General features: G+C 35.9%; 2 protein-coding genes across 2 annotated transcripts; both read left to right on the top strand.

Moving 5' to 3' along the window:
* The first annotated feature begins 1,868 nt into the window (after nucleotides 1-1,868).
* On the top strand, nucleotides 1,869-2,807 carry LOC119542186 (olfactory receptor 6C1-like). The gene has a single exon (XM_037846753.1). It carries the CDS (start codon nucleotides 1,869-1,871, stop codon nucleotides 2,805-2,807), a length of 939 nt encoding a protein of 312 aa, XP_037702681.1.
* A 6,532-nt stretch (nucleotides 2,808-9,339) lies between these two features.
* LOC119542203 (olfactory receptor 6C3-like) lies at nucleotides 9,340-10,327 on the top strand. Its single transcript, XM_037846775.1, has one exon. It carries the CDS (start codon nucleotides 9,343-9,345, stop codon nucleotides 10,279-10,281), a length of 939 nt encoding a protein of 312 aa, XP_037702703.1. The 5' UTR covers nucleotides 9,340-9,342; the 3' UTR covers nucleotides 10,282-10,327.
* Nucleotides 10,328-23,774: the final 13,447 nt, after the last annotated feature.

Genomic DNA, 23,774 nt, shown 5'->3' with positions numbered 1-23,774 from the left:
TTAGGTTTTCTTTAAGTATTCTTTGTTTTTAATTTTCTAAATTCAGAAAATTTGAACCAACCACTACTGATAAAGTAAGTTTGGCGATTTGAAGCTGTTATGTACCCCAGAAAAGATCATGCTTTTTTAATCAATTTCTGTGGGTGCAGACCTATTGTAGGTGGGACCTTTTGATTAGGTTATTTCAATAGAGAAGTTGTCCCAGGTGGGTTTTAGTCCCTTTACTTAGCTCTTTATAAGACATGAAATTAAGAAAAGCTCATATAGAAAAAGCCCAGAGCTCTGAGAAGCCATGGAGAAGCTGAAAGACAAGGACACACCAACAGAAGCTGAGAAAGGAAGCCACTGAAGCCAGAAGCTGGAAGCAATGAAACCTAGGAGAGAAGGACACTGGCCATGTGCCTTCCCATGTGACAGAGGTGTCCCCAATGCCAGCAGCCTGTCTTCATAGTCCAGGTATCACCCTATTCATACCTTGAGTTGGACAGTTTCATGGCCCAAGAACTGTAAATGGTAAATTAATAAATCCCTATTGTAAATGCCAGCCCATTTCTTGTATAATGCTTTCTGGCAGCTTTAGCAAACCAAAACAGGAGAAGAATTCATCTGGCCAAACAAACTAATTTAAGCAATGTCCACACTAGGAGTAGCACCTGATGACAACATGTGATTCAACAACAACAACAAAAATCAGCATCTATTTGTTTGTTTGCTTGAAAATTGTTTGATTTAAACCTATAATACATTAGGGACTAGATTTTGTTGAAATGGCTATTGCAAGTTTCAAGAATGCAAAGAGAAGCTGGGACTTCACAGATTTCATCACAGTAGGTTAAGTGTGGAGGAATTGGGAAAGATGGATATAAAATGCTTATGAAATCCCAAAACCTAGTGTTGTGGGAGTAAGAAACGATGTGATTCTCACTCTTCTCTATGGAATATTAATGGAAATGTCTTTTAAATTTTATTTAAATAAATAAAAACATAAACTTGCCATTTAAAAACACATTAAATAAACAAAAAAATTAAAGTCAGGATTGTTGGATACACCTATCTATCTACTTTTTTTGACTATGGGTAATTCTTATGTAATAATAATAATAGGTATTATTTTATATAGTAAGGCAAATAGGATGTCTAAGAATAAGGTGATGGCACTAGGTAGGCAAAACTGTCATGACATATTGTCAGGTATTCAGAAGCAATCATTCTCACTTTTAAGTCCTTCCAGTTACTCTCACCGTTGTTCTCTGCTCTCATTCTCTCCTCTATCCCTAAAATCTGAGGTTGTATGTGCCAATGGCTTCTGTATCTGTGACTTACAATAAGGTAGTAGGAGTTAGAAAAGCTGAATATCACTAAAAGTGGATAGATGCCTAAGGACAAAAGGGTCACCATTAAAAATTTTAAAATATCCTTCCCAATTAATTAAATCTTGAATTGACATATTTGCCTGTTAGGTGATATAGTGGTAAAATCTACTACATTAATGGGGAAAATAGCAAAGGAGATTTTACTGGGGTTGGAGTCACAAAACAAAGCTTGTTCTCATGCAGGAAGGAACCTTGTGGACACTTCTTTTTGAAAGTTAAAGGCTATGTTAAAATTGTGATAATGAAACACTTTCAGGTTTGTTTTACTTTACCCTGCCTTAGCTCAGGAGTTTTCCCCTTTAACAGAGAGGAAATTGAAAGCTCTTTGTTATTATCAGGTTGCTTTAAATTTCCCTTGAAGGTGGATTGTCATACCACTTCAGCCAAATTCCAGAGCCATGCTTGGATGTTTTGTGAATCCACTCATCTCTTCAAGGCTATCTTTTACTTTCTTCTATAGGCCTAGCAGGAGTAATAGAAATAAGCAACTGAAGAATGAGAAACTACACAGAGGTAACTGAGTTTATCCTCTTGGGATTGTCAGATGACCCAAAGCTTCAGATGATGATTTTTGTCTTTCTGTTCATCACCTACATGCTCAGCATCACTGGGAACCTGACCATTATCACCCTCACGCTAGTGGACTCCCAGCTCCAGACACCCATGTATTTCTTCCTCACGAATTTCTCCTTATTAGAAGTTTCATTCACAACTGTCAGCATACCCAAGTTCCTGGGCACCATTGTAACAGGAGATAAAACTATTTCCTTTAATGATTGCATTGCACAATTATTTTTTTTCATTCTCTTGGGGGTTACTGAATTTTACCTTCTGGCTGCCATGTCTTATGACCGTTACATTGCCATCTGCAAACCCCTGCATTACATGACCATCATGAATCGCCAAATCTGCACATTGCTTGTCTTCTCTTCGTGGCTGACTTCATTCTTAATCATATTCCCACTACTCCTGCTGCTCTTAAAGCTTGATTACTGCAGTTCCAATGTTATTGACCATTTTACCTGTGATTATTTTCCCCTGCTTCAACTTTCTTGTTCAGACACGCAATTCCTAGAGTTAATGGGTTTTTCCTGTGCTGTGTTCACTGTAATGTTCACTTTGGTATTAATAATCTTGTCCTACATATACATCATCAGGACAATTTTGAAGATTCCTTCTACCAGTCAGAGGACAAAAGCCTTTTCCACATGTTCTTCCCACATGATTGTCATTTCCATCTCTTATGGCAGCTGCATTTTCATGTACATTAAACCCTCTGCAAAAGACAGGGTGTCTCTAAGCAAGGTAGTAGCTGTGCTAAACACCTCAGTAGCCCCCATGCTGAACCCCTTCATCTACAGCCTACGCAATGAACAGGTGAAGCGAGCCTTCATGGACATGGCGAGGAAGACTGTATTTTTCACAAACAAGTGAAAAGTTATGGTGTCATGATTTAAAGGCATAATGAATAGCAATTTAAAAAATTAACATGAATTTTCAGTAGACTGTTTAAATCAACATGGCCTCCCTATAAGTTTTACCCATTCTCTTTTGCTTTTATAGCCATTGTCTAGCAATTTCTCAGTCCATTTGAAATATTTTTCTTATGCCTTTTTGACTTTCCATTATTTTTCACAATGTTGTTAATCACAACTTCTTCAACATTACCTATTTTGAAAAGTAAAATTTGTTTTGAATTTTGTTCAGGAAAAAAAATGATTCCCAGAAATGTAGGGGCCGCTTTACAAATATTGATAAATCACTTACTATACAAAAGAAATATAGTTTTGTGATTTAAATTTATTTTCTACAAAAGTTCCCTTCTCCATCTTGCAGTTTTTATAAGAAATATGTGGGGAAAATGTCATATAATTTAAAGAAAAATGTAAGTATATTTGAAACAAAGCTAAATCATTTGTCATTAGTCACCTTTATGAGGTATGTCCATATAATTTATCTATTAATAAAGAAGCATAGACCATTTTCAATGCATACTCTTTTAGATATAATTACTAAGTAGATCTCCATATTTTTAAATCCTATAATATCTTGAAGGATAGGTTGATAGATAGATTTGATAGGTAGGTAGATAGATAATAGATAGATAGATAGATAGATAGATAGATAGATAGATATTGCCAAAATTAGTGAAGAAATAGATATTAGATCCATAAGATAAATTGACTTTCTGTAATTGAGGAGAATTAAGCTCCTTTCTCACTATCATTAGCTAAAGAAATCTTACATAATTCTGTCTCAAGTTTTGGCCAAGTAAGAAAGAGGTTATTTATCCTATATAAAATAAGTAAAGGTTAAATTTCATAGAAAATAAAACTTTGCAGCAAAACAAAATTCTCCACTATGCATAAAAGTAGGATTTCATATGTTAAAATTTTCTTTTCTAGTCATTATATTTAAGGCATTAATAAATTCTAAAAGTATTTAGACAACAGATATATGTGTATGCGTATTTTTCTATCACTCTTGTTTCACAGAGGTAAAAATAGATAGAAATGAATATGTTTGTGTATATATAAAAATGTATTTTTATATATTAATTATTTAATCTTCCATGGAGTCAAAAGTTCACAAAAATGAATTACAGCTACTAAAAATACTCTAAATTTCATCAGCTTCTTTTTTGTAGTAGAATTTAGAATTTAATCAATTCAATAGTGCAAAATTCTTAAGAGTTTTTTGCAAAATCATCAATTGTGATACTTAGCACAAGACAGAAGTTTGAAGAAACACAAAGAAAATTCAGTAGCAGACTAGTAGGAGAGACTTGCCTTTTAATTGGAGATATCTATACAGACTTGAGAAAGAAGAGTGAATGTTACCAAAATACTGAGAAATGAATTATATATTAACAGAATGTTTGGAAAAGAATTTCAGATTTGGGGGCAATTTTTAAAAGACAGAGAGTTGATAGAGTCCATGGAGTCTTGGTAAGTACATAGTGGATTTTTAAAGTTTAACATTTACGAAATTTACAAACACCCTAAATCCACCACGCAACCACTTCCTTCCTCTTCCCATCACCTGGTAAGCTTGAATCTAATTTCTGTTCCTATGAATTTGATATTTCTAGATATTTCATGAAGTGAAATCATACAGTATTTATCCTTATTCACCTTGCTATATCCCTCAGTATAATGTTTTCAGTGTATTGTAGCATGTTTAAGAACTGCATTCCTTATTACAGCTGAATAATATTTCATTGTTTGTATGTATCAAATTTTGTTTATCAATCCAACTGCTAATGGACACTTTGATTGTTTCCACCTTTTGTCTTTTGTGAATAAAGCTGCTGTAAATATTGATGTACAAATTATGTTTCAGTCCCTATTTTCAGTTCATTTGGGTACATACCTAAGAGTGGAATTGCCAGATAATTCTATATTTAGCTTTTTGAGGACTTGCTAAACTGCTTATCACAGATCACAGAGGCTCTACCATTTTACATTCACACCAGAAATGCACAATGCTTCCAGTTTCACCATGTCCTTCCACTTCCTCTGCAGTCTCGTGAATACTTTTGTTTTTATTTGTAAATAATAGATATGCTTGTAGTTGTGAAGTGGTATCTCATTGTGATTTGATTTATATTTCCTTAATTGCTAATGATGCTGAGCATCTTTTTATATGCTTATTAGCCATCTGTATATTCTCTTGGAAAAATGTCTGTTCAAGTTCATTGCCCCTTTATATATCGTGTTGTTTGCCTTGTTGTTGGGCTGTAAGAGATCTTTATAAGACATGGATATTAATCCCTTATCAAATATATGATTTGCAGCTATTTATTCCCATCCTGTAGGTTGTTTTATTGCTTTCTTGATAAATACTTTGATACACTAATTTTAAAAATTTTGAAGGAGTCCAATTTATCTACTGTTTCTTTTGTTGTTCATGCTTTTTGGTGACATATCCAAGAATTCATTTTGCCAAATACCCTGTCATTTAGATTTTCATGTATGTTATCATCCAAGAATTTTATGATTTAGCTTTTATATTTGGGTCTTTGATGCATTTAGTGTTAAATTTTGTATATGGTATGATGTAGGGGTCCACTTTTTTTTCTTCTGCATGTGGATAACCAGTTTTCCCAAACCATTTGGTGAAAAGATTGTTCTTTCCCCTTTGTCATAATTGCATGTACTTAGCATCCTTGTTGAAAATCAATTGGCCATATATGTTTGGGTCTATCTATTTCTAGACATTCAAATTTTTTTCCATTACTTTATTTGTCATATCTTATGCCCAGTACCACTATTTTGAATACTATAGCTTGGTAGCAAGTTTTGAAATCAGGTTATATGAATCCTCCAATTTTGTTCTTTCTCAAAATTGTTTTGGTTATTCAGTGCCCAGGGCCCCATATGAATTTGATGGTCAATTTTTCAATTTCTGCAAAACAGGCTGCAGGATTTTTGATAGGGATTGCATTGCATCTGTGATCACTTTGGGCAGTATTGGCATCACAACAATATTAAATCTTCCAATCCATGGAAACAGGTTGCCTTGCAATTTATTTAGTTCTTCCTTAATTTATCTCAGCAAGGTTTTGTAGATTACAGTGTGCAAGTTTTTTTCACCCTTAGTTAAATTTATCCATCAATATTTTAATATTTTAAATGCTATTGTAAAAGGTTTTTTCTTAAATTCTTCTTCAAATTGTTCATTGCTAATGTATACAGACAAAGTTGATTTTTGCATGTTGATCTTGTATGCTTCAACTTAACTGAACTGATTTATTATCTTTAGTAGCTTTTGTATGGATCTGTTTGGATGTTCTATATGTAAGATAATGTCATCTGTGAATACAGATAGCTTTATGATTATTTTCCAACCTGAATACCATTATTCATTTATTTTTCTTGCCTAATTTCTCTGGCTAGAATTTCGTTTGAAAGTAAAAGGATGGAAAAAATATTCCATGAAAGAGAAAGCTGGAATGCCTATTCTAATATTATGCAAAAGGGACTTTAAGTAAAAACAAGCAAACAATAAAACAAGTGTTATAAGAGATAAGAAAAGAATATATATTGATAGAAGGGTCAATTCAACAAGAAGATATAATAATCACACTGGCAGGGAGGCCAGTGTGATTGAAGATCAGTGAATGAGGAAAAGTGAGGGGTGGTATCTGAGAGCTATTGTCAGAGTCCACACCCTTGTGGATCTTTATAATCATTTTATATTTTAGTCAGAATGAGATGGGGAGTCATGGGAGGATTTGAACCCAGGTGTTTTATGCCTGACTTCCAGTTTGAAAAGATTACTCTGGCTGATGTGTGTGGATGTCTGTGTGTGTGTAATCTAAAACATTGATCCATTATAATAAGTAAACAACTTAGTGTTAAGAGATGAACATACTAAAAATAATTGCTATGTAGAAAGTCTGTTTTATAGGTTCTATGCAATAGACAAAAGGGCATTCAACCCCATATAAGCCCTTAATATGTTGCCCATTTCAGAAGACAATTTATTCATATTAGAAATCTAAAGTATTTTTTATTGTCTCATTGTGGTACAATGAAGAAGTTCTCAATTTTAGGGTTGCAAAAATTAAAGGGATATGACACAAGTCCCCAAAGAACAGGTGCAAAATTTCTAAAAAATACTCCTATCAGTAATTGAAAAATCAAATGCCATATCATACCATCATATACCCAGTGTCACATGATTTATGCATTTGTCTCATTTACCTTAATAATCATGCTTTCTTATATTTTCTTAATACTTATAAAAAAGATCAATGTTAATGGTTTATCTGTATCTATTAATGGTGTCTCTTCTTGGCAGTCATTGTCCACTTAATGAATTCCCCTGAGCCAGAAAGAGAGATATAAATAAAATAAGTCCAATTCCATTTGTATGAGATAAAGAGAGGGAACATTTCTTAAGTTATATTTTTCAAAGCAACATTTGTAGGCTCTATCTGAAGGCTAGGGAAAATATTACTTTTATTTCAGTCATATATAATCAAAGGATTACAATATTTATTTAGAATGCCTGAATGAATGCAAAAAAAATGCTTTAATCAGTTTTTGTGTATTATATGAAAAGGACAAAAGGAAGAGTGCCTTGCTAGACAACCCAGGTACTGTGATAGTACATGGAGCTAAGGTGAGAGAGAAAAAGTAGGAAAGAGCTATACCATATTAAAATATCCCAACAATTTTATAATATCAGGAATGCCAAATAGTATGGGTCAAATATGACTAGTCTAGAAGCAAGGCAAACTATATTCCTTGAAAGGTAATACAAAGTTAACTCACCATACTTGTGAGAATACAATGGGGACTAAACAAATTATTAATTCATCTTATTAGCTTTGTAATTATATGACTATTTAATCAAACAGACAGTAGAAATTCAGACAGAGCATCAAGAAGGACAAGGAAGTAAGTAAATGTGTTATTCAATATGCTAATGTTGCATTATATTCGAACATGATAAAATGTTATTCACACATATTTTGTGGACTTACAGCCCTTTTGATATTGATAAATAAATGTTATTGCCAAGATCACAACCCAGGTGCTGCATTAGTATAAGGAGCTTAGGTGAGAGAGGAAAAGCAGGAATCCCAAAGCAGGAGCACAGCAATAAGTCTTGAATTGTTCATTTCTATTTTTCTAAATTTGAGTGTAATGCTGTGATGGAATGGAAACAGGATTATAAAAAAGGCAACCCTATATGAAAGATTGTTTCACAGTAAATTTTCATTTTTTTGTTAGAGAAGTTCTAGGTTTACAGAAAAATCATGCATAAAATGCAAAGTTCCCAAATATGACCCTATTATCAACACCTTGCATTATTGTGGTATTTGTAACAATTGATGAAAGGATATTTTTATAATTCTGCTATTAACTGTAGTTCATCATTTAGGATTCACTGCAAATATTTAAAAAAATATTCTAATAAAATAGAAACAACTTAAATTCCCCTTTTAAGCACATGCACATATATAATTCAGTGCTACCCAAATAGAAACTCTGTAGAATTAAAGCATTAATTCCTCATTTCCTATCCCTACCCAGTCCCTGGTAATCTATATTATAGATTCTGACTCTATGAATTTGCTTATTCTAATTATTTCATATCAGTTATGCCACACTAAATGTTCTTTTGACCATCAACTTGTTCAGTTATGATAACAATATTTTTAAAAATCTACTTGTCCATTTTATGAATTAAACTTTTTCTAGACAATTATTTGCCTTGAAATAGGAAATTTTTCTTTCTTGCTTTTCAGTCTTTTATCAGAAAAGAAGAAAAATATTCTCTTTATGTGTGTGTGTGTGTGTGTGTGTGTATGAGTGTGATAGTATCAACCTAACCCTTAAGTAATTTAGGAAAGAATGACAAAGCAACATTCTCACAGAGAAACATGTGCTTTGTAAAGTCATATGATCACTAGGTGACAACTTGTTTAACCTTGTGCAAGTGTCCTAAACTAACTGGTTTGAGTTTCCCTAATATAAAATTTGGAATTAGGACTAAATAATATCTGTAGGCCTTTCAAACACTATATTTAGATTATGCTAGAATCCAGGCTCTCTTTTACAATACTGAGAAATGGAAAAAAATCTCGATTGGCACATTTTCATATGTTTTATAAAAGAACCTCAGTATTTTAAGAATAATTAGATGCTTAATTTTAAATAAGTATCAGAAGAACTAGCTTTTGTAAAATGTTAGTAACAGAATTTTTAATCCATGGCCTGTGATAGAATATTTTTAAAGAAGAGACATCAATATCTATCTTCATAATTTTTTTTTTTTTTGTTAATGGCAGGTAAAGGGGAAATTAGAGTGGATTGCTGGAAAAAAAACGTTTGATTTCTCAGATTAAACACTGTGGATATGTAAACAACAATTTCATATTCTTGTTTTCACATGTTTATGTTGAATAGGTCCACAGGGGGAAAAATATATATTTATATGTATGTATATATCAGCAATGGAAAACCACACAGCGCCCAGGGAATTCATTCTTCTAGGGCTGTCAGATGACCCTAAGCTTCAGGTTGTGATTTTTCTCTTTTTAATGATCATGTATATATTAAGCATCACTGGAAATTTAACCATCATCACTCTCACCTTGGTGGACTCTCTTCTACAGATCCCTATGTATTTCTTCCTCAGGAACTTCTCTGTATTAGAAATATCTTTTACAACTGTCTGTATCCCTAGATTCCTCAGCACAATTGTCACCAGAGACAAAACTATTTCATACAATAATTGCACAGCTCAGTTGTTTTTCTTCATCTTCCTGGGTATAACTGAATTCTACCTTCTAACTGCCATGTCCTATGATCGCTATGTAGCCATCTGCAAACCCCTGCATTACACAACCATCATGAGCAAGAGAGTCTGCATGCTGCTTGTATTTTGTGCTTGGCTGGCAGGATTTCTAAATATTTTCCCACCAGTTATTCTTTTCCTCCAGTTGGATTACTGTGGCTCCAATGTCATCGATCACTTTGCTTGTGACTATTTCCCTCTCTTGCAATTATCCTGTTCAGACACTTGGCTCCTGGAAGTGATTGGTTTTTACTCTGCAATAGTGATTCTACTTTTCACTTTGGCATTAATAATTCTCTCCTACATGTTCATCATTAGGACAATCCTTAAACTCCCTTCTGCCGGTCAGAGGAAAAAGGCCTTTTCCACTTGTTCCTCTCACATGATCGTCATCTCCATCTCTTATGGAAGCTGCATCTTCATGTATGTCAACCCTTCAGCCACAGAAAGGGCATCACTGATCAAAGGAGTAGCTGTTCTCAATACTTCTGTTGCTCCTATGATGAATCCATTTATATACACTCTGAGGAACCAGCAAGTGAAGCAAGCCTTTAAGGACACATTCCAAAAGGTTATGTTTTTCTCAGCAAAATGAAAGTGTTAGTAGTATTAAATGAATAAAGTTCTTGTTAATGCCTTCTCTTATGCATATCCTCTCAAAACTCTGTTTACTTCACTGCAATTATGTTTTTTTCATTCCTTTTTCCATTTCCAGATTAAAATTTCCCCCATATTGCACTGAATAAATTTGATTAAGCTGAATATTGCTTCTGAATTTCATACAAATTCAAATAGTTTATTCAAATGTATTTGAATGAAATAACCACATCTGGGTTGATAATTAAGGGCTTGAGCAGAAGTGGTTTGTTTTTTAAGCAATGTGGGTAACTTAGTTTGATAGAATGAGTGTCAGGATAGATATGGACTTCTGAACTGAACTTTTCATCCTTACCAGGTAATAGAAATGAATTATCTTTAGGAAATTTTCATTCCACTTGGCATTTCTGTGAAATAAAAAAATCACAATAGTAAGTGGGTGGAATAAAAGGTAAATACATAAATGTTTTTAAAAGTTTAGAAAGTCATATATATATTCAGATTTTTATAAAATTTAAAATAATAATGATAATAATGAGGAGGAGGAAGAAAAGGAAAAGGAGGAGGAGAAAACCAAGTAATGTTTTCTCAGCAATAACTGTATTCTAAGCCTGTAGTTGTTTTCTATGTATTGGACACTTAACCCTTCCAACAACTTTCCAAGGTTCCTAAAATTATTATTCTCATGTTCAGTGGTATTTTTCAATAGCTTGATTAAATACTTCCAAAAAATTAAAAATAGATTGAAAGAGGACCATGTAAAATAATAAAGTAAAATGCATGAAACATTCATGACCTGGTGAAAGTTCAATTTTGTGGAAAAGTGAGTTTTAATCTGGGGATCTAGAAATGACTTTTGGATTTATGGGGTTCAGGAAGGAAAAGAACATATGCTGATAATATTCTACATAAGATCTACTTTGAATTAGGCAACTTGTATGCAATATTCTTACAATATCCCTTCAAAAGTGAATATTATTATACCTAATTTATACGTGAAGAAACAGTGACGTAAAACTTGAGCATTTTTCAAAGTCGTAGAGACCGTAGCTTTCAGAACTGGTATTTAAATTCATTTTTCTCTGACCTAAAATTTCAGACACATGGAATTACAATCCTCTGACTTTTATTTGTAATAATTTATGCATAGAAGTTCAAGTTAATATTGCAATTGCTAAAAGGTTTTCAAATGTATGCTTAATTCATTCAGGCTATACTTAATTATCTTATGACTGGTGTTGGCAATACCATGATGAAAAAAGTAGATTTTTCCCAAATTATCTTAAATTATAGATGAAAGAGAAAAGACACATAATCAAAATTTAATTTGATAGATACACCAATTTGGATTTAAAGTGCCCATAGGGTAGGTAATACTATTATTGATCAAAATAGAATGCCAGTTCCTTTAGCATGGTTATTATCAAATTCACAATAATTGCTAAATGTACATTCCTTTTAACTCTAAATTCACAAGCATATGATAAACTTTGTCTTCTCTGGTTGTCATTGTAGTTTTCACTTTCATTACCTTTCCTTGTTATTGTTTTGGGTGTTATTGAGAACCACATTATATTTTGAGTAAAAAGGGGTTATGTTGGTAACAGGGTTATGTTGGTCTCCAAGCAGATAAAACTCTTTACATTCAGGCTCTCTCTTGTTCCCACCCTTTACTGTGAATGATGAATTTATCTTTACTCAGTTTAATCTGTACTACCCCAAACTATTATTGTCCCAGTTCTATTTGAAAGAAGTTATATCAAAGACTGCACTCTAGATTTCTAGGAGATGCCAGACTATTTCAAGTGCTTCTCATTTCAATCCAGGAACCATATGGATATATTTCAGAAAATAAATCCATGTATAAAACAAATTAACAAAAAGTAACAATTAGTACATATTGAATACTATGGGTTATTACATTGTAATTAATAAAATAAATGATTATACGTACAATGTTTCTCCTAACTCAATGACCATGTATGGGAAGAATAGTTTCCTATAAGCAGAATAAGAACCTTCCAGATAAAAATTCTTAATATTTTCATGCTCATGAAAATTCTGTGACTTATTTCTAAAAATGTATTTAAAATGTTAGCAAGGAAGCTGATATGTGCTTGCCTTTTGGGAAAAGAGAATATACCACTTCCATCCTATGTGCTTTTAGGAAACGGACACAAAGGTAGATGTTTATATACAGAAGTATTTTTATATAAAAGATATTCCAGGTATTATATCACTATAAACTATGGGGTCATACATATTTTCTGTAATCCTGGAAGTATTCCTGATGGAAATAATAAATATGATTTTCTTGACAAAGCAAATCAAGATTATAAAGAGTTGCAAAAATGAGGGATGAAGTGTATCATGAATCATGGATAAATACATAGAACGCATCCAAGTAACTATTACTTCCTCTTTTTACTTTCCATAGAAGAGCTGAATTTATTGACTCAAATTACTATACAAAGAAAATAACACTATAAAACCAATTCTTATCTTTTATGTGCTATAAACTCTGTCAAATGTTTTACCTATCCCTATGAGACCTTAACAGCCCTTTAAGTGGATATTCTTTCTCCTTCTTTTAAAGAATTTGGCATAGAAATACATAGAAAATTAATACTGTGATGGTTTGAATGCATTATGTCCCCCAGAAAAAGCCATATTCTTTTTTTTTTATTAAATTCAGTTTTATTGAAATACATTCACACACCATACATGATGTACAATCCACTGTCCACAGTATGATAACATAGTTATGCGTTCATCACCACAATCTATCTCTGAACATTTTCCTTACATCAGAAAGAACCAGAACAAGAATAAAAAATAAAAGTGAAATAAAACACCAAAATCATCCCCCCATCCCACCCCATTTGTCCTTTAGTTTTTATCCCCATTCCTCCACTCATCCATACACTAGATAAAGGGGGTGTGATCCACAAGGTCTTCACAATCACACTGTCACCCCTTGTAATCTACATTATTATATAATCGTCTTCAGGAGTCCAGACTGCTGGGTTGGAGTTTGGTAGTTTCAGGTATTTACTTCTAGCTATTCCAATACATTAAAGCCTAAGAGGTGTTATCTATATAGTGCATAAAAATGTCCACCAGAGTGACCTCTCGAATCCACTTGGAATCTCTCAGCCACTGAAACTATTTTGTCTCATTTTGCATCCCCCTTTTGGTCAAGAAGATACTCTCAGTCCCACGATGCCGGGTCCACACTCATCCCCGAGAGTCATAATCTGCTTTGCCAGGGAGATTTACACCCCTGGGAGCTGGGCCCCACGTAGGGGGGAGGGCAGCGAGTTCACCTGTCGAGATGGCTCAATTAGAGAGAGAGAGGGCCACATCTGAGCAACAAAGAGGTACTCAGGGGGAGACTCTTAGGCACCATTACATACAACTTTAGACTCTCCTTTGTGGTAATGAGCTTCATAAAGGCAAGTCCCATGCTCAAGGGCTCAGCACATCAAACCGCCAGTCCCAATGTTTGGGACAACATACGCTAGGGGATCAGCATCTCAAAGTTTAGAGATAGGCCTTACAATTCAGGGATACAGTTAACTGCTGTAAGAGCTTACAATCCAGGGACTATTACAATTATTGTGTCCACGTTAGGCTATGTTCTAAGATTCAATTCTGAGTTTACACATTGTAGTTAGTCCATATTGGTGAGGCATCATCCCTCTCACCATGTTTTCTCCAACACTTTAACTCCTATATATATATTTTCCTACAATTTTTTAGAGTTATATTCACATACTATACATTTATCCACAGTGTACAATCAGTTGTTCATGGTATCATCATAAAGTTGTACATTTATCACCACAATCAGCATTTGAACATACTGATTACTACAAGAAATATTGTTTTTTTTTTCTTAGCAATAAGAAAAAATGATATAAAGAAAAATAACATGTCATACAATACAATATACTACTAAGGACAGCAAATAACAGCACTACCAAGAATCCCATATGACTCCCCTATATTCCCTTCTCATATACATTTAGCATTGGCGTATTGCCTTTGTTACATTTAATGGAGGTATATTACAATGTTACTGTTGACCATAGACTCCGGTTTGCTTTGATTATGTTTTTTCCTGAATACCATCCCTTTTTCAAATTTCTACATGGTTGACATTCATTTGCTTTCCCACATGCAAAAACATTTTTATATTTGTATATTTAGTAACAGTCATTGGCCACTCCAGTTTTTGCCACGTTATACAGTCCCAGTCTTTATCATCTAGCTTTACCTCTGGTGTCATACATTCTCCTATCCCACCTCTTTCAGCTTTACTCACAGACATCTTTGTTCAGTGTACTTACAATACCGTGCTACCATCACACAGTATTATGCTATCTATTTCTGGATCTGTGCAATCAATCCTAAACATTCTGTAGTCCTTCAGCATCGAATGGCTGATCTCTGCCCTCTTTCTATCTCCTGGTCGCCTGTGTTGTCAGCTTTTAACTCCCAAAGTTTGTTCATTAATGTCTGTTCATATTAGTGAGACCATACAGAATCTGTCCTTTTGTTTCTGGCTAACTTCACTCAACATAATGTCCTCAAGGTTCATCCACATTATTACAGGACCCATGTCTTTGTTCTGTCTTACAGCTGCATAATATTCCATCATGTGTATATACCACAGTTTGTTTATCCACTCATCCTTTGATGGACATTTGGGCTGTTTCCATCTCTTGGCAATTGTGAATAATGCTGCAATAAACATTGGTTTACAAATGTCTGTTTGTGTCTTAAGTTTCAGTTCCTCTGAGTATATACCCAGCAATGGAATAGCTGGGTCATATGGCAAATCTATATTTACCTTCCTGAGGAACCTCCAGACTGTCTTCCAGAGTGGTTGCACCATTCTACATTCCCACCAACAATGAATAAGTGTGCCTCTTTCTCCACATCCTCTCCAGCACTTGTCATTTTCTGTTTTTTGGATAATGGCCATTCTGGTAGGTGTGAGATGATATCTCATTGTGGTTTTGATTTGCATTTCCTTAATAGCCAGTGAAGTTGAGCATTTTTTCATATGCTTTTGAGCCATTTGTATTTCCCCTTCAGAAAAATGTCTGTTCATGTCTTTTGCCCATTTTTTAATTGGATTGTTTGTCTTTCTGTTATTGAGATGCAGGATTCCTTTATATATTCGGGATATTAAACCCTTATCTGATATGTGGTTTCCAAATATCATCTCCCATTGTATAGGTTGCCTTTTGACTTTTCTGACAAAGTCCTTTGATGTACAAAAGTGTTTAATTTTGAGGAGATCCCATTTGTCTATTTGTTCTTTGGTTGCTCGTGCCTTGGGTGTGAGGTCTAAGAAACCACCTCCTTTCACAAGATCTTTAAGATATTGCCCTACATTTTCTTCTAAGAGTTTTATGGTCTTGGTGCTAATGTTTAGGTCTTTGATCCACTTTGAGTTAATTTTGGTATAAGGTGTGAGATGGACATCCTCTTTCATTCTTTTGGAAATAGATATTCAGTTCTCCAAATACCATTTATTGAACAGGCTGCTCTTTCCCAGTTGCTTCGGCTTCACTGCCTTATCAAAGATCAGTTGTCCATAGATGTGAGGGTCTACTTCTGAACACTCAATTCGATTCCATTGATCAGTATATCTGTCCTTATGCCAGTACCATGCTGTTTTGAGCACTGTAGTTTTGTAATATGCTTCAAAGTCAGGTAGTGTGAGACCTCCCACTTCATTCCTCTTTCTCAAGACATTTTTGGCTATTCGGGGCAACTTACCCTTCCAAATAAATTTAGTTATTGGTTTTTCTATTTCTGTAAAGTAAGTTGTTGGGATTTGAATTGGTATTGCATTAAATCTGTAAATCAGTTTAGGTAAAATTGCCATCTTAACTATATTTAGTCTTCCAATCCATGAACATGGTATGTTCCTCCATTTTTTCAGGTCTTGTTCAATTTCTTTTAGCAATTTCTTATAGTTTTCTATGTAAAGGTCTTTTGTGTCCTTGGTTAAGTTTATTCCTAAATACTTGATTCTTTTGGCTGCTATTGTAAATGGGATTTTTTTCTTGATTTCCTCCTCTTGTTGCACATTACTTGTGTATAGGAACACTACAGATTTTTGTGTGTTGATCTTGTAGCCTGCTACTTTGCTGTATTCATTGACTAGTTCTAGTAGCTTTGCTGTAGATTTTTCTGGATTTCCTACATATAGAATCATGTCATCTGCAAATAGTGAAAGTTTTACTTCTTCCTCTTCAATTTGGATGCCTTTTATTTCTTTTTCTTGCCTAATTGCTCTAGCTAGAACTTCCAGCACAATGTTGAATAGCAATGGTGATAGTGGGCATCCCTGTCTTGTTCCTGATCTTAGAGGAAAAGCTTTCAGTCTCTCCCCATTGAGTGTGATGTTAGCTGTGGGTTTTTCATATATTGCCTTTATCATATTGAAAAAGTTCCCTTCTATTCCTATCCTTTGAAGTGTTTTCATCAGGAAAGGATGTTGAATTTTGTCAAATGCCTTTTCTGCATCAATCAAGATGATCACGTGGTTCTTCTGCTTTGATTTATTGATGTGGTGTATTACATTAATTGATTTTCTTGTGTTGAACCAGCCTTGCATACCTGGAATAAATCCCACCTGGTCGTGGTGTGTAATTCTTTTAATGTGCTGCTGGATTCGATTTGCGAGTATTTTGTTGAGGATTTTTGCATCTATATTCATTAAAGAAATTGGTCTATAATTTTCTTTTTTTGTAGTATCTTTGCCTGGTTTTGGTATTAGGGTGATGATGGCTTCATAGAAAGATTTAGGTAGCTTTCCCTCTTCTTCAATTTTTTTGAAGAGATTGAGCAGGATTGGTACTAATTCGTTCTTGAATGCTTGGTAGAATTCACATGTGAAACCATCTGGTCCTGGGCTTTTCCTTTTTGGGAGCTTTTGATGACTGACTCAATCTCTTTACTTGTGATTGGTTTGTTGAGGTCATCTATTTCTTCTTGAGTTAATGTTGGTTGTTTATGCTTTTCTAGGAAGTTGTCCATTTCATCTAAGTTGTCTAGTTTATTAGCATATAGTTGCTCATAGTATCTTCTCATTATCTCCTTAATTTCTGCAGGGTCGGTAGTTATATTTCCTTTCCCATTTCTGATTGCATTTATTTGCATCTGCTCTCTCTTTTTTTTTTGTTAGCCTAGCCAGTGGTCCATCAATTTTATTGATTTTCTCAAAGAACCAACTTCTGGTTTTGTTGATTCTCTCTATTGTTTTCCTGTTCTCAATTGCATTTATTTCTGCTCTGATCTTTGTTATTTCTTCCCTTCTGCTTGCTTTGGGGTTAGTTTGCTGTTCTTTCTCTAATTCCTCCAGGTGAGCAGTTAACTCTTCAATTTTTGCTCTCTCTTCTCTTTTAATATAGGCATTTAGGGCAATAAATTTCCCTCTCAGCACCGCCTTTGCTGCATCCCATAAGTTCTGATAAGTTGTGTTTTCATTGTCATTTGCCTTGAGGTATTTACTAATTTCTCTTGTAATTTCTTCCTTTACCCACTGGTTTTCCAAGAGGGTGTTGTTTAGCCTCCATATGTTTGTGAATTTTATGACCTTCTGCCTTTTATTTATTTCCAACTTCATTCCATTGTGGTCTGAGAAAGTGTTTTGTATAATATCAATATTTTTAAATTTGTTGAGACTTGCTTTGTGACCCAACGTGTGGTCTATCCTAGAGAATGTTCCATGAGCACTTGAGAAAAAAGTGTATCCTGCTGTTGTTGGATGTAACGTTCTATAAATGTCTGTCAAGTCTAGTTCATTTATCATACAATTCAACATCTCTGTTTCTTTAGTGATCCTCTGTCTAGATGTTCTATCCATTGATGAGAGTTGTGTATTGAAGTCTCCAACTATTATTGTAGAGGTATCTATTCCTCCTTTCAATGATTGCAGTGTTTGCCTCATGAATTTTGGGGCATTCTGATTTGGTGCATAAATATTTATGACTGTTATGTTTTCTTGATGAATTGACCCTTTTATTAATATATAGTGTCCTTCTTTGTCTCTTTTAATTGTTTTGCTTTTGAAGTCTAACTTGTCTGATATTAATATAGCTACTCCCGCTTTTTTCTGGTTGTTGTTTGCATGAAATATCTTTTTCCAACCTTTCACTTTCAGTCTATGTTTGTCCTTGTGTCTAAAGTGAGTTTCTTGTAGACAGCATATAGATGGGTCCTGTTTTTTAATCCATTCTGCCAGTCTGTGTCTTTTTATTGGGGAGTTTAATCCATTTACATTTAGTGTTATTACTGTAAGGGCAGTACTTTTTACTACCATTTTGTTTCTTGGAATTTATATGGCATATCTTATTTTTCCTCTCCTTTTACCTTTCCTGATAATCTTCATTTCTGCACTCTTCTCCAACTCTCTCTCTCCTGTCTTTTCCTATCAGCCTGTAGCACTCCCTTTAGTATTTCTTGTAGTACCAGTCTCTTATTCACAAACTCTCTCAGTGTCTCTTTGTCTGAAAATGTTTTAATCTCTCCCTCATTTTTGAAGGAAAGTTTTGCTGGATATAGAATTCTTGGTTGGCAGTTTTTCTCTTTCAGTATCTTAAATATATCATGCCACTCTCTTCTTGCCTCCATGGTTTCTGCAGAGAAATCTGTACATAGTCTTATTGACTTTTTCTTGTATGTGATGGATTGCTTTTCTCTTGCTGCTTTCGGTATCCTCTCTTTGTCTTTGACATTGGACAATCTGACCAGTAAGTGTCTTGGAGTAGGTCTATTGGGATCTATTCTATTTGGGGTACATTGTACTTCTTGAATCTCTAATTTTCTGTCTTTTATAAGAGTTGGGAAATTTTCAGTGAATATGTCGTCTATTACTCTTTCTGCCCCTTTTCCACTCTCTTCTCCTTCTGGGATACCCATAACACGTATATTTGTGTGTTTCATGTTGTCACTCAGCTCCCTAAGACCCTGCTCATATTTTTCCATTTTTTTCACCATCTGTTCTTTTGTGTGTATGAATTCGAATGACCTGTCTTCCAGTTCACTGATCCTTTCTTCTGCCTGTTCAAATCTACTGTTGTGTCCCTCCATTGTGTTTTTCATCTCCTCCATTGTGGCCTTCATTCCCATGAGTTCTGCCATTTGTTTTTTCAAGTTTATGAATTCTTCTTTATGGTCAGCCAGTGTCTTCTTTATATCCTTCAGCTCTTTTGCTATATCTTCCTTCATTTCATCAAATTTATTCAGCATTAGTTGCCTCCACTCCTGTGTCTCAGCTGAGCTATTAGTTTGTTCCTTTGGCTGGTCCATGTTTTCGTGTTTCCTGGTATGGCTTGTTATCTTAAGTTGTCTAGGCATCTGATTCTCTTGATTAGTTTATTTTGGAGCTTGTTTTCTGTCTTTTACCTAGTGGTTTTCTTGTTGGTTGGGTTTGTTTTCTGGCCTCTGTTATTCAGTTCAACTTATTCTAGACCTCTAACTTAGGTTCTATTTAGTTGATCAGGATTTTTCCCCTCTTGTTTTTTCTGTTTCTTGCTCTGCCTCTATGTAACCTTTTTGTGAGTGGGTCTCCTCAGATATGGTCAACCCTAGTCAGATTTTCCCAGTCTAGTGAGGCCCAGGTCTCATTGGGAGGGTATGGAGTTTTCCTGAGAATGAGACCCTCCTATGAGGCCTTTAGAATTGGTGCTTTTCCTCTCCTCTCCAGCAGGTGGCGCTGGCCAGCCCACAGCTCCCCCACCAGTGTAAGGAGGTATGGAGCCTTTAGTTCTCCTGGTGACTCTGATCCTGTCAGGGGCATGGCTGACTGAAGCTGGAATCTGAATTCCAGCCCCTGGGGTCTGAATTCCCAGAAGGAGGACTGCCAGTTGAGCTGGGCCTCCCTCCACTCTCCCAGTCCTCAGAATTTCAGTTGTCTCTCAGGGGCACTATTCCCTTCTCCTCTCTCCTCTTTGGGGCCTCTCCACATAGATTCCTTGGTCAGCCTGAGTTGCCAATTAAAGACAGGGCTGGAGGCCTTCAGTAGTGAATACGGAACTCAAAGACACTGTGGGTACTCTGTCTCCCCTCAAGCCCAGCCTAGTCCCTCAACCTGGGCTTTCTGATAGAAAATAACCACATATATTACTTTTAGATTAAAAAAAAAAAAAAAAAAAAAGTAGAAAAGAAATCAAGAAAAAGAAAAAAGGAAAAAAAAAGAAAAAAAAAGAGTCTCTTTTAAATGTCTTTCCCCAGCCTGGAAGTTTTGTCAGTGTCAGAATAGAGCATTTAAAGATATGCTTTGGGTTATTGTCTGATAATTACTCTCAAACTGCTTCAGTTCCACCTCTGCAGGGGGCTATTGAAATGCAAAAAGATAAGGGATCAGTGAGAAGCCAGAAGGGACAAAATGTAAGGGAAAAAAAAATGGCTGTTTTGGAGTCTGGGAATGGGTGCCCGCTTTTACGTGCCCCCACTTCTTGGAGCCCAGCCCTTCTTTAGCACCCCAGCTCCCAAAGTTAGTTAATTAATTTGTTAATTAATTCTGCAGTTGAGGCTGGGTTGAGCCTCCCTTCTTGCCCTCAGCAGATTGCTGTTTTTTGGTATTTTTTCCCCCCCCTTTCAGGAAGCCGGCAGCAAGACAGTCTGTGAGGTCTGGGTGGGGAGGGGCGCCAGACCCCTGGTCCAGGGAACTTACAGTGTTTGCTGTGCTCTCAGCTTTTCCTCCAATTCCAAATTTGTGTCCAATGTGTGACTGGTTACTGGAGACCCCGAAAACACTGTTTCATATAGTTCTTGGGTAATTGCCAGCTGCTCTAGGGGAGAGACAAAATTCTGCTCCTCACCACTCCGCCATCTTGCCCCGCCTCTAAAGCCATATTCTTTGATGCAATCTTTTGGCAGCAGATGTATTGGTGTTGATTAGATTGTAATTCTTTGAATGTTTCCATGGAGATGCAACCCACCCAACTGTGGGTTATAACTCTGGATAATTTCCATGGAGATGTGTCCCTGCCCATACAGCTTGGGCCTTGATTAGTTTACTAGAGCTTGCCATAGCTAAGAGGGACACTTTGAAAAATGCACAGGCACTGAGAGAAGGATGTCCTGGGAGAAAGCCAATTTTAAATCACAACTCTGGAGCAGACACCAGCCACATTTCCCAGCTAACAGTTTTCCGGATGACATTGGCCATCCTCCAGTGAAGGTACCCAATTGTTGATGCATTACCTTGGATACTTTATGGCCTTAAGACTGTAACTGTGTAACCAAATAAACCCCCTTTTATAAAAGCCAATACATTTCTGTTTTTTTGTGAAAAGTCAGCACTAGCAAACCAGAACAGATTTTGGTACCGGAGAAGTGGGGTTCTGGTGCTGCTGATATTACAAATACCAAACATGTTGGAATGGCTTTTTACATGGATAAGGGGAAGATTCTGGAAGAATTGTGAGGAGCTTGATGGGAAAGGCCTAAACTGCTTTGAAGGGACTGTTTGTGGAAATATGAACTCTAAAGATATTTTTGATGAGGGCTTGAGCAGAAATGATGAATGTGTTGTTGCGAAGTGGAAGAAAGGTGATCCTTGTTTTAAAGTGGCAAGAATCTGGCAAGACTGATTCCTGGTGTCAGATGGAAGAATTTGAGAGCAATGAGCTGGGATACTTGGCTGATGAGATTTCAAAACTAAAAGTTGTGGGAGATAGCATGGCTTCTCCTTGCAGCTTATGGTAAAATGCAAGCATAGAGAGAGGAACTTAGAACTGAACTCTTGGGTTGAAAGAAACCAGAAATTGATGCTTTGGAAAATCCAGGCTTCCAGGTGATGGAGCCCCAGAAGTTACAGCTGCATATGAGGATTTAACCAAACATGAAACATGACCACCATTTCAGTACAAGACAGGATTGGAAATGGAGTTACCCAGAAAGGATTTCTGGAAAGTCCTATTGTCTAATGGCTTTGACCCCTGTGTGCTTCGTGTGATAATGGCAGTGAGGACATTGGAACCCTGGATTCTGCTGAGTCATTGTCAGATATACTTGCAGTGGGCTGTCCTGAGGAAACAGCCCCTCTGCCTCCAGTCTGCCCTGAGGAGATAGCTACCCGACCTCTAGCCTGCTTGGAGGAAACAGCTTCCTGACCTGTGCCCTGAGAAGCCTGCCATCCAATCTCCACCTAAAGAGATTATCTCTTCAGTGCCTGCTAAACCTGTAATCACCTCTGCTGAGGAAGCAGCCCTCTCTCCTCTGGAGAGGTTAATCCTTTTTTATGAGCAGAAATTGCAACAGAATGTCCTGAGGTAAATGGCTTGAGGAATACTTCTATTTCTTTTCATTACCTACCCCCCCCAACCAGTCTTTGCTTCAAGATCTATAACTAGAATAAAGTCGCAACAGGCCCCGAAGGGTGAGGTACAAAGTGTGAGCCATGAGGAAGTATGCTATACTCCAAAAGAACTGTATGAGTTTTCCAACTTATACAGACAGAAACCAGGGGAATATGTGTGGGAATGGATATTAAGAGTGTGGGATAATGGTGGAAGGAATATAAGGTTGGATCAGGCTGAATTTATTGATATGGGCCCACTAAGCAGAGATTCTGCATTCAGTGTTGTAGCTCAATGGGTTAGAAAGGTCATTAACAGTTTGGGTGGTTGGCTGAAACATGGATCAAAAGGTGGCTGATATTACCTGAGGTTGAAATGCCAGAACAGCCCTGATATAATGTAAAGGAGGGAATTCAAAGGCTTAGAGATATTTGAATGTTAGAGTGAATTTATCATGGAAGGCCTGGTCACACACCCCTGGAATGTCCAGAGGACACACTTTTTACCAGGACTGTGAGTAATAAATTTGTGAGACTAGTTCCATCATCCCTGAAGAGTTTTGTAGTAGCCCTTCTCTGTAGGTCAAATATTACTGTAGTAACTGCTATCACTGAGCTGGAATCCTTCAACACAATGGGGATAATCAGATCCCAAGAGAGCAGAAGCTACCCGGCTGCAGTTAATCACCAAGGACAAGGAGGGTGTGGCTACCATAATGGAAAACAGGCTCAAAACAGCAGTCAACATAATCTGACTCAGACTTATGCTGTTGGCTTGTAGACCATGGAGTACCTAGTTGAAAATAGATGGACAATTGACTACATTCTTGTTTGAACTATATAAGCAGAAGAATTCTAGGTCAAGTGAACAAAAGTATAACTTGAATTATGAAAACAGAGAGTCATGGCCCCTTAATTGATGCCCAGACTTGAGAAAGTTTACAGATCCAGAGCCCCTTGAATGAGGGGAAGGCCAGGTACACTTGGGGAAGGACCCTGCTACACAGTCAAAAATTTATGTTGTTAATCTTCCAGGGGGACCTACAGCCTTTTACCAGGGTAACTGTGCATTGAGAAAAAGAAAATAATCAGATATTTTGGAGAATGTTAGACACTGGTTCTGAAGTGACATTAATTCTAAGAAACCCAAAATGTCACTCTGG

The sequence above is a fragment of the Choloepus didactylus genome, chromosome 8 (assembly GCF_015220235.1).
Source record: "Choloepus didactylus isolate mChoDid1 chromosome 8, mChoDid1.pri, whole genome shotgun sequence".
Classification (NCBI taxonomy): Eukaryota; Metazoa; Chordata; class Mammalia; order Pilosa; family Megalonychidae; genus Choloepus; species Choloepus didactylus.
Note: the sequence above shows the minus strand (reverse complement) of the source record. Positions and strands in the feature narration are given on the sequence as shown.

What these genes read in the sequence shown, in the direction of transcription:
- LOC119542186 (XM_037846753.1), top strand. Translation starts at nt 1,869, where the DNA reads ATGAGAAACTACACAGAGGTAACTGAGTTTATCCTCTTGGGATTGTCA.
- LOC119542203 (XM_037846775.1), top strand. Translation starts at nt 9,343, where the DNA reads ATGGAAAACCACACAGCGCCCAGGGAATTCATTCTTCTAGGGCTGTCA.